This window comes from Antechinus flavipes, chromosome 1 (assembly GCF_016432865.1).
Source record: "Antechinus flavipes isolate AdamAnt ecotype Samford, QLD, Australia chromosome 1, AdamAnt_v2, whole genome shotgun sequence".
Classification (NCBI taxonomy): Eukaryota; Metazoa; Chordata; class Mammalia; order Dasyuromorphia; family Dasyuridae; genus Antechinus; species Antechinus flavipes.
In genome coordinates this window covers 653,539,810-653,552,162 of record NC_067398.1, presented here as the reverse complement: position 1 = coordinate 653,552,162, position 12,353 = coordinate 653,539,810, and the positions used below count along the sequence as shown (strand labels likewise).

At 47.1% G+C, this 12,353-nt stretch overlaps 1 protein-coding gene and 1 long non-coding RNA gene across 3 annotated transcripts; one reads left to right on the top strand and one right to left on the bottom strand.

Moving 5' to 3' along the window:
* The first annotated feature begins 1,798 nt into the window (after positions 1-1,798).
* AP1M2 (adaptor related protein complex 1 subunit mu 2) lies at positions 1,799-11,843 on the top strand. 2 transcript variants are annotated; one of them, XM_051971518.1, is made up of 12 exons: positions 1,799-1,957; positions 2,422-2,578; positions 4,423-4,490; positions 4,584-4,714; positions 5,830-5,977; positions 6,396-6,522; positions 7,355-7,503; positions 7,612-7,683; positions 8,770-8,928; positions 9,349-9,474; positions 10,345-10,420; positions 11,191-11,843. In XM_051971518.1, exons 1-12 carry the CDS (start codon positions 1,916-1,918, stop codon positions 11,211-11,213), a joined length of 1,278 nt encoding a protein of 425 aa, XP_051827478.1. In that variant the 5' UTR covers positions 1,799-1,915; the 3' UTR covers positions 11,214-11,843. The 2 variants fall into 2 exon arrangements, with proteins under 2 accessions (XP_051827478.1, XP_051827479.1); XM_051971519.1 differs by having other exon boundaries at positions 1,801-1,957; positions 7,361-7,503.
* LOC127544738 (uncharacterized) lies at positions 7,694-9,917 on the bottom strand. Its single transcript, XR_007949519.1, has 3 exons — positions 9,765-9,917; positions 9,389-9,504; positions 7,694-7,848 (listed from the first exon to the last, which is right to left on the bottom strand). It is a non-coding gene; the product is annotated as an uncharacterized LOC127544738 (long non-coding RNA).
* Positions 11,844-12,353: the final 510 nt, after the last annotated feature.

Here is a 12,353-nt window from a genome sequence, read left to right as displayed (position 1 = left end):
CTTTGGGATATAAGCCCAGTAGAAACACTGCTGGGTCAAAGAGTATGCACAATTTGATAGCCGTTTGGGCATAGTTCCATTTGCTCTCCAGAATGATTTGGAGTAGTTCACAATTCCACCACCAATTAGGGTTTTCGTGAAAGATACTGAAGTGGTCTGCTATTTCCTTCTCATATAGGTGAGGAAACTGCAAACAGTGTTAAGTGACTTGCCCATGATCACACATTTAGTGTCTGAAGTAAGATTTGAACTCAGATCCTTCTGACTCTAGGTCTGGTACTTCACTGTGCTGCCTATCTGTCCCAATGGCCTAGCTGACACATAGTACTTAATGCTTGTTTCCTTCTACTCTAAAAAATTCTTTAACGGTGCCTTAATCAGTAAATATTTGCAGAATGAGTAGTATATTAAATTATTTGGAGGGTTCACAACATATTTCGATGTTGAAAAGTGGTCAAAGAACAAAAAGTTTTGGGAATCAAATGTATATCCTCAGGTATGTCAAGTATCTCATAATTTGTTATTCCACTATATATTTGATATACAGGAAGGTTTCTATTTGTAAGGGGGGAGGAGTTGGTAAACAGTGATAGATTTATAAAAGTTTTTTTAAAAAGTTAATCTAAAACTTTTGAAAAATATCTACTTTCCAGAACTAATTTTTCTGCTGCCGTAGAAGTCAGCAAATAGTAGGAAAGTAGACTTTTTTAATATGGATGTAGCAGATATCATCTCCCCACCAATACAGAATTATTTTGTCTGAATAATTGCAAAGCTGTTTATAATAAATTTAAAATGTGAAAAAAGAGGAAAACAAATAAAGGTGGAAATTTTTAACTGTAAAAATTCAAAACACACACACACACACACGGAGAACTAGCTGCTGAAAAGCCTTGTTGGACTGAGGTCTCTGGCCCCTTCCTTTGTATGGATTTTCCAAAAACTACAGCCTTAGTTTAGGTTGGACAATATACTCCATTACCCTGGACTCTGGGGAACTCAAGAATGGAAAGAACTAGGACAGAAGTCTCTTCAAAAGGACTTTCCACTAACATAGAGCTCATTCTTTCCTTTCTTGTACTGAGTTGGGCTGTGCATCCTGCATCAAAGAGGTAGAAGACAGTAAAAGGGATGGGAGCAAGTTAGTGGGGGAGGAGGGGAGAGGAAAGGGAGGGGAAAGTTAAGAGATTTTTCATTTTCCAGAAGTGAAAACTGAGGCAGAGACTGGTGACAATTTCAGGCTCTGATGGATCCCTCCCCGGCTCCCCCTGTGACGCCATCATAGTCCATCTATAGCCGGTCATTCTGGGCAGTTCTAATGCATGTTCACTCAAGGGTCCACCCAACCCACTTCCCTTCTGACATGCCTAGGACATCAGGGCAGCCAGCCAGCTGTCCACAAGTTGGCTCTGACTCCAGCTCTCTGCCTGGCCGCTTCTTTCCAGAGGAACTTTTCTCTGACATCCATTACACCTCTTGGCCTGCTTAACTCCTTCTTGGGAATGTATTAGAGTGAAAAGACACGAAATCTGTCAAAATCAGAGACTACCAAGACCAACTCCACTGCTGTGTGACCTCAGGAAGGTCACTTTCCGATTTCAAGACTTCAGTTTCCCCATCAAAAAAAGTTAAACTAAGCAAAAAAAAAAAAAAAAAAAAAAAAATGAAGTCCCTCCCCACTCAAAATCCTAGGACCCTGGGATGATTCCTTAACCCCGCCCAAGGGAGGAGAAGAATTTCTGTCGGCAGAAAAAGTTGCTCACCTGGGTCACCTCCCCTTTAAGAGCCGCTCACCTGGATCTGGGCTCCTACCTGGGTGAGGTGACGCTGCCTTTGCAGGAAGGAGGAAGCACTGAGTGTCTCCTCCCTGCTGTCCCTAGCAAGGCCTCTGCTCTATCCAGACCCTGCCCCCGCCATGTCTGCCTCTGCCGTCTTTATTCTGGACATGAAGGGGAAGGTGAGAAAGAGTTGCTTTCCTGGGGGTTGGGGCATGAGAGTCCGAACAGGTAAAACCTGCGGGGTGGGGGGGAGGAGTGCAGACAATCCCCAGATAGGCTGCCTTCTGCTTCCCCCTCGGTCCAGTCCCTGCAGGCCCAGACGCCCCTTTCTCTGGCTGGAGGAAAGAATCTGGGTGTCCTGGGTGACCAGTCTCCTGGGCCCATCACTGGCCCAGATGTCGGGCAGTTGGGCTGGCCCACCTGAGGGAAAGAGGGAAGAAAGGAGAGTTCCCTGGGAAGAGAGCTTTCCTCCATCCAGCTCCACCCCCTTAGGGGGCCTTCAGGTCCTCCTTCCCTCCATCCCAGGTGAGCAGGTAGGCAGGCTCTCCCCAAGTTGGGATGAAAGTTCTGAGCCTGCTAAGGAACGGGGGAGGGGTTGGACTGGGCAAGAACCTCACCCCCTTTCTTCTCTCCCATTGACCAGCCCTTGATTGCCCGGAACTACAAGGGGGATGTGAACATGGCAGAGATTGACCACTTCATGCCCCTGCTGATGCAGAAGGAAGAGGAGGGAGCCCTGACTCCACTGCTGACCCATGGCAGGGTGCACTTCCTGTGGATCAAACATAGCAACCTTTACTGCATCCTTCCTCTTGCCAGGACCTTAGGGACAGAGCAGGAGGAAGAAGCAGTAGGCTAGAGCTGCCTCTGAGTGTCCTAGATTGTGCCCTTGTCTGCCCAACCTGCCTGGCCCTCTAGCCAAGACTTGGGACCACTAATCTGGGGTGTTCAAACCCCTTTTTTATGTTTATGAAAATAGTTGGGGTTATCAAACCTCTTTTTACTGTTATGAAGTATATGAGGTCATCAAATCCTTTTTTGTTGTTATGAAATACCTGGGAGCCTTCAAATCTTTATGGTTATGAAATACTTGGGATAGTAAAAACCCTTTTTATGGTTATAAAATATTTGGGGTCTTCAAACCCCTGTTTATGATTATGAAGTACTTGGGGGGTCTTCAAACCCTTTTATGGATATGAGGTATTTGGGGTCTTCAAACCCCTTATGCTTATGCACTTGAGATCTTCAAACCTCTTTTTATGTTTATGAAGTATTTGGGATAAGTCAAATCCTTTTTTATGGTTATGAAGTATTTGGGGTCATCAAATTCCTTTTTATCATTATGAAGTATTTGGAATAGTCAAAACCCTTTTTATGGTTATGAAGTATTTGGGGTCTTTAAATCCCTTTTTATAGTTATAAAGTACTTGGAATAGTCAAACCCCTTTTTATGGTTATGAAGAATTTGAGGTCTTCAAGCCCTTTTGTAATTATGAAGTATTGGGGGTCTTCAAATCCTTTTTTATGGCTATTTAGTATTTGGGGTCTTCAAACCCCTTTTTATGATTATAAAGTATTTGGGCCTTCAAATCTTTTTTTATGGTTATGAAGTATTTGGGGTAGTCAAATCCCTTTTTATGGTTATGAAGTATTTGGGCCTTCAAATCTTTTTTTATGGTTATAAAGTATTTGGAGTCTTTAAATACCTTTTTATGGTTATAAAGTACTTGGAATAGTCAAACCCCTTTTTATGGTTATGAAGTATTTGGGGTCTTCAAGCCCCTTTTTGTAATTATGAGGTATTTGGGGTCTTCAAACACCTTTTTATGGCTTTTTAGTATTTGGGGTCTTCAAACCCCTTTTTATGGTTATGAAGTATTTGGGGTCTTCAAGCCCCTTTTTGTAATTATGAAGTATTTGGGGTCTTCAAACACCTTTTTATGGCTATTTAGTATTTGGGGTCTTCAAACACCTTTTTATGGCTATTTAGTATTTGGGGTCTTCAAACACCTTTTTATGGTAATGAAGTTATTTGGGCCTTCAAACTTTTTTTATGGTTATGAAGTATTTGGAGTAGTCAAACCCCTTTTTATGGTTATGAAGTATTTGGGGTCTTCAAACTCCTTTTTGTAATTATGAATCATTTTCCATACATTTTTGTCATGGGATGTTTAAAGTGACCTAGCCACTTTAGGTGGCTGGCCAGAGTCGCACAAAAGTGTTGGAAGCAGACAATTAAATGGACTCTAAATGCAACACTCTTTTCATTGCACTTTCCTTCCCTACTTTTGAACCAGCCCTCAGCTTTTGCTCCTAAGATTGAGAGTAATTTGAGGTCATCTAGTCAAATTCCCTGGGTTTTACAGAGAAGGGTCATAACTAAGGCTCAGAGAGGATCGCCCCCCTAGTCAGCTGCAAATTAGTGTTCGATCCAAGCTCCCCTGGCTGGCTCCCGTGCCTAGTGCTTCTTCCACCGAGCCTTGGCACCCCAAAAGGCGCCTGAGCGGGCACTTTACACAAGGCCGGGCGGGAGCTTCCTCCGGCTGTGATGTGGGGCAGGACCCCGCTGGGGGGCCGCTTTCCTGCTTCACCCCACCCCCACCCCTCCGTACTGGTGCCTTTTCCTTGACCAGATTGCCAACAGTGGTGGCCACCACGCTCAAGAATGCCAACGCCTCCCTGGTCTACTCGTTCCTCTACAAGGCTGTGGAGGTGAGCGCCCTGCCCCCACTTTCCCTCCCCTGACTCCGGTCCTCCCGAGGGTGCTGACCATCCCCCCTCCCCATCTACTTCACCTCCCGACAGGTGTTCTCTGAGTACTTCAAGGAGCTCGAGGAGGAGAGCATCCGAGACAATTTCGTCATTGTCTATGAGCTGCTGGACGAGCTCATGGATTTTGGCTTCCCCCAGACCACGGACAGCAAGATCCTCCAGGAGTGAGTGGAACTGGGCTGGGGGCCCGTCGGGTCCTAGGGGCTTCCATACACAACTGTTATTTCCCTGAGACTCTGGCAGAAGGTCCCGGGGCTCCCTCTGCTCCCCAGCTCCTTACATGCTCCACTTCTCCCTTTGCTCTTTCTACCAGACATACCCCAGTGAAGGGCCTTTTGTTCTCGAGTCGTTTCTGTCCTGTCCCACTATTGGGATCCCATAGGGGGTTTCCTTGGCAATATGGAGTTCTCTTCTCCAGCTCATTTTACAGATGAGGAAACTGAGGCAGTTTAGAGACTTGTCCAGGATCACACAGTAAGTGTCTGAGGCTGGATTTGAAGTCAGGTTCTTCCAACTCCAGGGCTAGTACCCTGGAAGGGCCATTTGAGCTCATCCGTTCCAACCTCCTCATTTCTCATTTTACAAGTGGGAAACCTAGGGGTCCAAAGACTGCTCCAGCATGGCCACTTAATGTCTGGGGGAACTTGGGTAAGTGATTTGACCTCCCTGGGCCTTAGTTTCCTTATCTGTAAAATGGGAAATTCCTCTCAATTTCCAATCTATGATTTACCTCCTGGGGAAAAGAGAGGCATAACACCCCGAACATAGAATCAGCGGACCTGCACTGGAGTTCTCCCTCTGTCTTTTGGCATTTGAAAGCCACTTCTCTGAGATTATTGATTTATCTTCAAAATGGAGATAATTATTATACTACCCTCCCCCACAGAGTTAGTGTAGGAAAAAGTGGGGACATGTTAAGGATACAAAAAAAGTGGGATTTGTAGGAAGTGGATCATATTCAAATTCCAGCTCTGCTAGTCTCTACATTGATGATTTTGGGCAAACAAACAAAGATTATTATTAAGTGCGATGATTAGGTAGCCCAGTGGATAATTGGTTCTAGAGTCAAGAAGCTAAGTTCAAATCTAGCCCCAAGTACTTAGTTGTGTGACTGGGTAAATCACCTTGTCTGTTTCAGCTTCCCATCTGTAAAATGGGGATGTAGTTGTGAGGATCAGGTGAGATCATACTGGTAACCCCGCTGGAGGCCTTTCCGGAGGGAAAGGAGAGAGAAGAGAGCAAGAACATGGACCTAATCCCTTCCCCTTTCCTTCTCCAGGTATATCACCCAGCAAGGCAACAAATTAGAGACGGGCAAGTCCCGGGTGCCCCCAACAGTCACCAATGCTGTGTCCTGGCGTTCAGAGGGCATCAAATATAAGAAAAATGAGGTTTTCATTGATGTGATTGAGTCTGTCAATCTACTGGTAAGCCCTTGGGACACCAAGGGTGGGGGTGGGTGCAATAGGGATAGGAATTATCAACGGGTGGAGTGGGATGGTGCTTTCCCCGCCGTAGTGGCGCTGCTGTTAGGGAACAGAGCCAGGAGAATTGGGGTCCTTTCCCCTTCCCATCCCCCACTGACTCCCCTTCCCCATCAGGATCCCCTCCTGTCCCCTGCTGACTCCCCTTCCCTGTCGGGATCCCCTCCCGTCCCCTGCTGACTCCCCTTCCCCGTCGGGATCCCCTCCCGTCCCCTGCTGACTCCCCTTCCCCGTCGGGATCCCCTCCCGTCCCCCGCTGACTCCCCTTCCCCATTGGGGTCCCCTCCCATCCCCCGCTGACTCCCCTTCCCCATTGGGGTCCCCTCCCACCCCCCGCTGACCCCCTTCCCCATCGGTTCAGGTCAGCGCCAACGGCAGCGTGCTGCTGAGCGAGATCGTGGGCACCATTAAGCTGAAGGTGTTCCTGTCGGGCATGCCGGAGCTGAGACTGGGCCTCAATGACAGGGTGCTTTTTGAACTGACTGGCCGTAAGTTTCTGGGCTCCTGCTTCCTCCCTAGGAATTCCTCCCAAGGCTTCTGGGCCGTCCTTGAAGGGGGAAGGATGGAGGGGAGTATTACAGACAGCCCTTCGGGAGCCCGTCACTAGGCTGGCTATCACGGTTGGAGAGGTCCAGACAACAGGGGAAGAGGGACCCAAGTGTCCGGGCTGGGACTTACTCTGAGAACTTGGGGAGCATGACCTTTGGGGGGACCCTGGAGTGCTCTAACAGGGAATACCAGCCTTGGGGATGACTGGGGCGTTAGAGCGATCAATGAGTGAAGAAGCCAAGGTGATGTGGAGCCAAAAAGGCCTGCCTGGGTTCAAGTCTTGGGAATTCTGCTGACTGGCCATGTGAACTTGGGCAAATTATGTCTTTTCTATGAGTCTCAGATGCTTTACCTATAATACAAAGATTTTAGACTAGATGAACTTTTAACAAGCTGCATCACTAAAATTAAAGCTGGAATGGACCTTAGGATTCCTAACTTGGGATCTGTAAACATTTTTTAAAATTTTGATTATTAATAATTAAAGATATTTCTATAGAATTTGTTTCCTTGTAATCCTACATGTTCTGTTGATAACATTATTTTAGGATTATTTTAGAAGTTTATAGCCTTTTCCAGCCTGCCAAAGGGCTCTCTGACACAAAAAAGTTAAGAAACCTTGATCTAATCCCAACTCTCTCCATTTTACATAGGAGAAAACTGAGGCTCTGTTGAGTAATATGACTTGTCCAACATCACTTGGATCAGACTGGAAAATTGAACCAGGACCAGGTGTAAGGTCCAACTAAAACAAGTCTCCTCTTCTCTGAGTTTCAGGCAATAAAAACAAGTCTGTCGAATTGGAAGATGTGAAGTTCCATCAGTGTGTACGGCTCTCTAGATTTGACAATGATCGAACCATCTCCTTCATCCCACCCGATGGGGACTTTGAGCTCATGTCTTATCGGCTCAATACCCAGGTGGGTCTCCCCATCTAAGTGGGCTCTGGCCCCAGCCCTGGAGTTTTTTTGAGGGTGTTGTTTAATCCTATGCCCTAAGGTTGTGTTTTGGGGACTCTCTCCCTATAGGTAAAACCACTCATCTGGATCGAGTCCGTCATTGAGAAGTTCTCCCACAGCCGCGTAGAAATTATGGTGAAGGTATGTAGGGCCTTGCACTTCCCCAGTCCATCGTCTACCCCGAAGCTGTGCTACCGTGTTTGATAAGAGCGTGATCCAGAAAGCTCTCTCCAAGCTAGATCTCCTAGGATGTCAGTGTAAAATCCTGCAGTTGGGTCCAAAAAATCAGCTGGTAGAAAACAGTTCCTGTAAAAAAGGAGTGCTACGTTAGGGAACCACAACCTCAGTGACTTGACAGTATACCATGGCAGACGCCCCCCCCCCCCCCAAAAAAAAGTGAAGGCAAATTGGGCTTCATTAAAAGAGGCATCAGGTTCAAAATGTGAGAAATGTTGCCCAAAACTTGCCTCCCCTCTGGTCAGGTCACATTCGAAGCTTGTGACATTCCGAAGTGAATGCGTTTGGGGACATAGGAAACGGGAGCAAACTGAGAAGAGAATGACCCTTAGTGGTGAGGGGACTGCAGGGGACTGATTGCCAGGATCCATCAAGAGAACTAGAGAACTATTAGCTTGGAAAAGAGAAGACAAGGAGGAAGGGAGGGAATATCAAAGCAGCCTTCAAGGATCTGATGAGCTGTCTGGGGGAAGGAGGATCGACTTGCTCTGTTCCATCTTCAAGAACAGAATGAGAATGAATTGATGCGACAGTGAGCCAGGCTGTGGTTCCACATGAGGAAAAGCTTGCAATGAGAGCTGCCAAAAGCAGAACGAAATCTTTTAGGAGGGAGTAGGTTCCCCATCGCTACGAGTCTTCAGGGAGGGAGCTGGAGTCCAAGCTTGGAGCACTCCCAGTTCTGGGGTTTGGGGAAAGGAGGTTGCCTGGAGGGTGTCGGGCTTGAGCAGGGTCCTGAAGGACAGGGTGGCTTGCAGGGGTGGCAGAAGTGGGGGGCGACCTAGCGAGATCGTGTCCCTAAGAGAGCTTTATAAATGCTGGTTATTCCTATCACTTCAGTGAAGACGCTGACCTGCCCGGAGTGCTGATGAAGGAGGAGCGAGGAGGAGGGGGCGGTGGGACTGGGAGGCTAGGAGAGATGACCAGCACAGAAAAAGGAGGGAGAAATATCCCACGCTGATGAATCTTGCCTTCCTTCCCCACCTCCGCCAGGCAAAGGGACAGTTTAAGAAGCAGTCAGTGGCCAACAGTGTGGAGATTGCGGTCCCCGTGCCCAGTGACGCAGACTCCCCTCGATTCAAAACCAGTGTGGGCAGTGCCAAGTATCTGCCTGAGAAAAATGTCGTTATCTGGAACATCAAGTCCTTTCCCGTGAGAGCTGGAGGGGGCAGGGGCAGGGGGCGGCGGGGGTCCAGGGCACAGCCAAGGAGCAGCTCAGTTAGGTTTGGTATACTCCGATGGGCTGGACCCTAAGGGGGGAAGTGCTGTGAGCAGGTTTTAAGGTGAACCCCGGGGCGCACTCAGCCAGCCAAGTGAAATGACAGGAAAGCTCACGGCTTAGCGTCAGGGGACGCCTGTAGAAATCCCAGCTCTGCTATTTTCTATCTGTGTGACCTTGAACGAGTCTCTGGGACGCATTTTCATTTTCTTTTAATGGAGGGATTGAGGTCTGGTCCAATGCTAAAATCTATGTTCTATCCAATAGCCTGGGGGGGTCCCCAGGGCACAATCCCACCCATCCTCGTGCTTGTTTGTCTGTCCATCTGACCATCCGTCCGTCGGGCCTTGCAGGGAGGAAAGGAGTACCTAATGAGGGCACACTTTGGCTTACCCAGCGTGGAGAAGGAGGAGGTGGAGGGCCGACCTCCCATCTCTGTCAAATTTGAGATTCCTTATTTCACTGTCTCTGGGATTCAGGTAACAGGGAGGGAGGCAGAGTCTGGGAAGCTGGGGGCAAAGGGAAACATGATCTTGGGGCAATGACTTTAATATTTATATTACATAATATAATATATTAACATATATTCATTCACTATCCCCCCCAAAATACAGAAAAAATGGGGCAGCTAGGTGGTGCAGTAGATAAATTGCCTACTAGCTCTGCAGTTAGGAAGATTTGAATTAAATTCGGCACACCACTCTAGTATCCTTGTCAAGAAAACCCCAAAGGGGTCGTGTAGAGTCAGACAAAACCCATCAACTATTACCTTATTTGATCTTGCCATGATTCCAAAGCTAAATGACTTGCCCAGAGTCACACCACATGGTTTTGAAGGCTGAATCTGAATTCAGGGACTCCATAGTGCCACCTAGCTGACAAAGGAAAACAATTATATTAAAATCAAAATTTGTTAAAAAAAAAGCCCAGGAACCCCAGGTTAAGAAACTCTGGCTAAAAACACACTAGTTTTGTGTGAGGGACAAGGTAGTTACTGATCAGAAAGAGAAGGAAAACTTTGTGGAGTTGGCTGTTGAGCCGGGAATTCCAAGATAGGTAGAAATGTAATAGGCACAGAGAACAATGAATAAAGAAAGACTAAGAGGTGGAAGGCACAATTTGTCCCCAGGAGGCAGAGGCAGCTAATTGGAGCACTGACTGCATAGAGTAAGATGAGAGACACCTTGAAAACCTTAACTCTCAAGCAGAGATGAATTAAACTTGATCCTTGGGGAACAGGGAGGGACATAGGATATAACATGATTCGGAGGGAGACCATGAAGGCAGGAATGCCTGTGTGATTGGATAGTTATTATACCCACGGAAACACTTTTCCTGCTACCTTACAGGTCCGGTACATGAAGATCATTGAGAAGAGTGGTTACCAAGCCCTTCCCTGGGTTCGATACATCACCCAAAGTGGGGGTAAGAGGATACCTGTGAGATGGGGGGCAACCCAGACTAGAGAGTAATAGGTAACTAACAGGGAATTATTAGAGTGTAATAGGTAATTGATAGGTAATTACTACAGAGTAATAGGTAATTGATAGGTGATTACTAGAGAGTAATAGGTAATTGACAGGGAATTATTAGAGAGTAATAGGTAATTGATAGGTAATTACTAGAGAATAATAGGTAATTGACAGGGAATTATTAGAGAGTAATAGGTAATTGATAGGTAATTACTAGAGAGTAATAGGTAATTGATAGGTAATTACTAGAGAATAATAGGTAATTGACAGGGAATTATTAGAGAGTAATAGGTAATTGATAGGTAATTACTAGAGAGTAATAGGTAATTGATAGGTAATTACTAGAGAGTAATAGGTAATTGATAGGTAATTACTAGAGAGTAATAGGTAATTGATAGGTAATTACTAGAGAGTAATAGGTAATTGACAGGGAATTATTAGAGAGTAATAGGTAATTGATAGGTAATTACTAGAGAGTAATAGGTGATTGATAGGTGATTACTAGAGAGTAATAGATAGTTACGAGAGAGTAACTAACCTCCAAGCTTAGATGAGACCCCTGGCTAGGTCTGGCTTCCCTTCCCCCCTTGAGACCAATAGTAGTTTCCCTGTCTTCCTAGACTAAAGATATTGGGGGGAGGGAAGAGGGAGGAAAGGAGGTTTTTGGTTTTTTTGATCCCCACTTCAAATTACCACTCTAAGGCAACTGTCCCCTCCTTGTAGATTATCAGCTTCGGACCAGCTAGAAAAGAAACAGATCCTGGAACCCTGGAGGCTGAAGTCTTGCCCTGTGGACTTTCCTGCCCAAAGTTGTTTTTTTTGTTTTTTTTTTTTTGAGAGTGTATATGTTTGTGAGAGTGGCTGGCCCCTGTTCTATTTGGAGAAACATCTCATCTGTGTCTATGAATGGGAGGCAACTCTGTGTTTAGGGGCCGCTTTGGCCCTTAGCTGTTTGAGGGGCCTTTAGGGCCCCTGTTGGTGAAGTCTGCCTTGTCTGTATTTGGAAGGGTGGGCATTGGTGACTCTTGTCTGAGTCTCCAACCCTTCATTGTCCCCACTTCTCATGGGGGGGGCAAGCCTGCAGAGGACCTCAAAAAGCTGGAGCCCCTTCCCCTCCCTGTCTCAGATGGGATTTCCCTTAGGACACAGGGGTCTGCCTAGAGCTCTCTCCTTTGTATTTATATATGAAGTAAAAGTGGGGAGACTGATTTATCCCCCCCCCTCCGCCGCCTCAGTGCCTTGCCAGGAGAGCCTGCTGTGCCTTGGACCCCCCTGAGTTTTCCACCCTCCTCGATTCTGAGAATGGGTTTTTCTCCTCCCTATTTAGTTTTAGGATTTAAGATTAAAGAAAGTTGAGACTTGATGAATCCACTGCACTGAGTAATCTGATTTTGTTAAACGTGTGAGAGGCAAAGGAGCCGGGGAAAGGGGTGGCAGGGTCCTGGGGCTGACCTGATAAGAGGAGGCAAGGATGCTGTGCTGGCAGATAGAGTACGGGTCTGGGGGTGGGGATAGTCTGAAATAAGCGGCCTCTGATGGGGGGCTAGGGTCCCCGCTCTGAGTCCTTGTACGGGAGGGGGAATGGGGATGTCTTCAGTGAGGATATTGGTGGGGCGGAAGGAAGGGTCCTGAGTAGTGGTCTTTCTGCAGGAAGCAGCCGAACTGGGGAAGGGGCCTGCATTCGAGCACTGTGGGGGTGGGTGCGGTCCTGGTTCCAGTGGTGTTGGAGTGAGGGGCCGGGCCCCAGGGCGAAAAGAGGACCGGCTCCGACCCTGACCCCGCAACTGCTCCCTCAGTCAGTTACTCCGGTGTCTCTTTCCCGCCTGCCCCTGGCATTTGAAACTGAAAACCCCGCCATTACCGGTGCTCTGCCGGTCGCCGGTCGC

Bases quoted from the DNA above. Each gene is read 5' to 3' on its own strand.
- AP1M2 (XM_051971518.1), top strand. From the start codon at position 1,916: ATGTCTGCCTCTGCCGTCTTTATTCTGGACATGAAGGGGAAG. The intron at 2,579-4,422 runs GCATCCTTCCTC...GATTGCCAACAG, and splicing joins CAAACATAGCAACCTTTACT to TGGTGGCCACCACGCTCAAG. The intron at 10,421-11,190 runs GTAAGAGGATAC...CCCTCCTTGTAG, and splicing joins ATACATCACCCAAAGTGGGG to ATTATCAGCTTCGGACCAGC.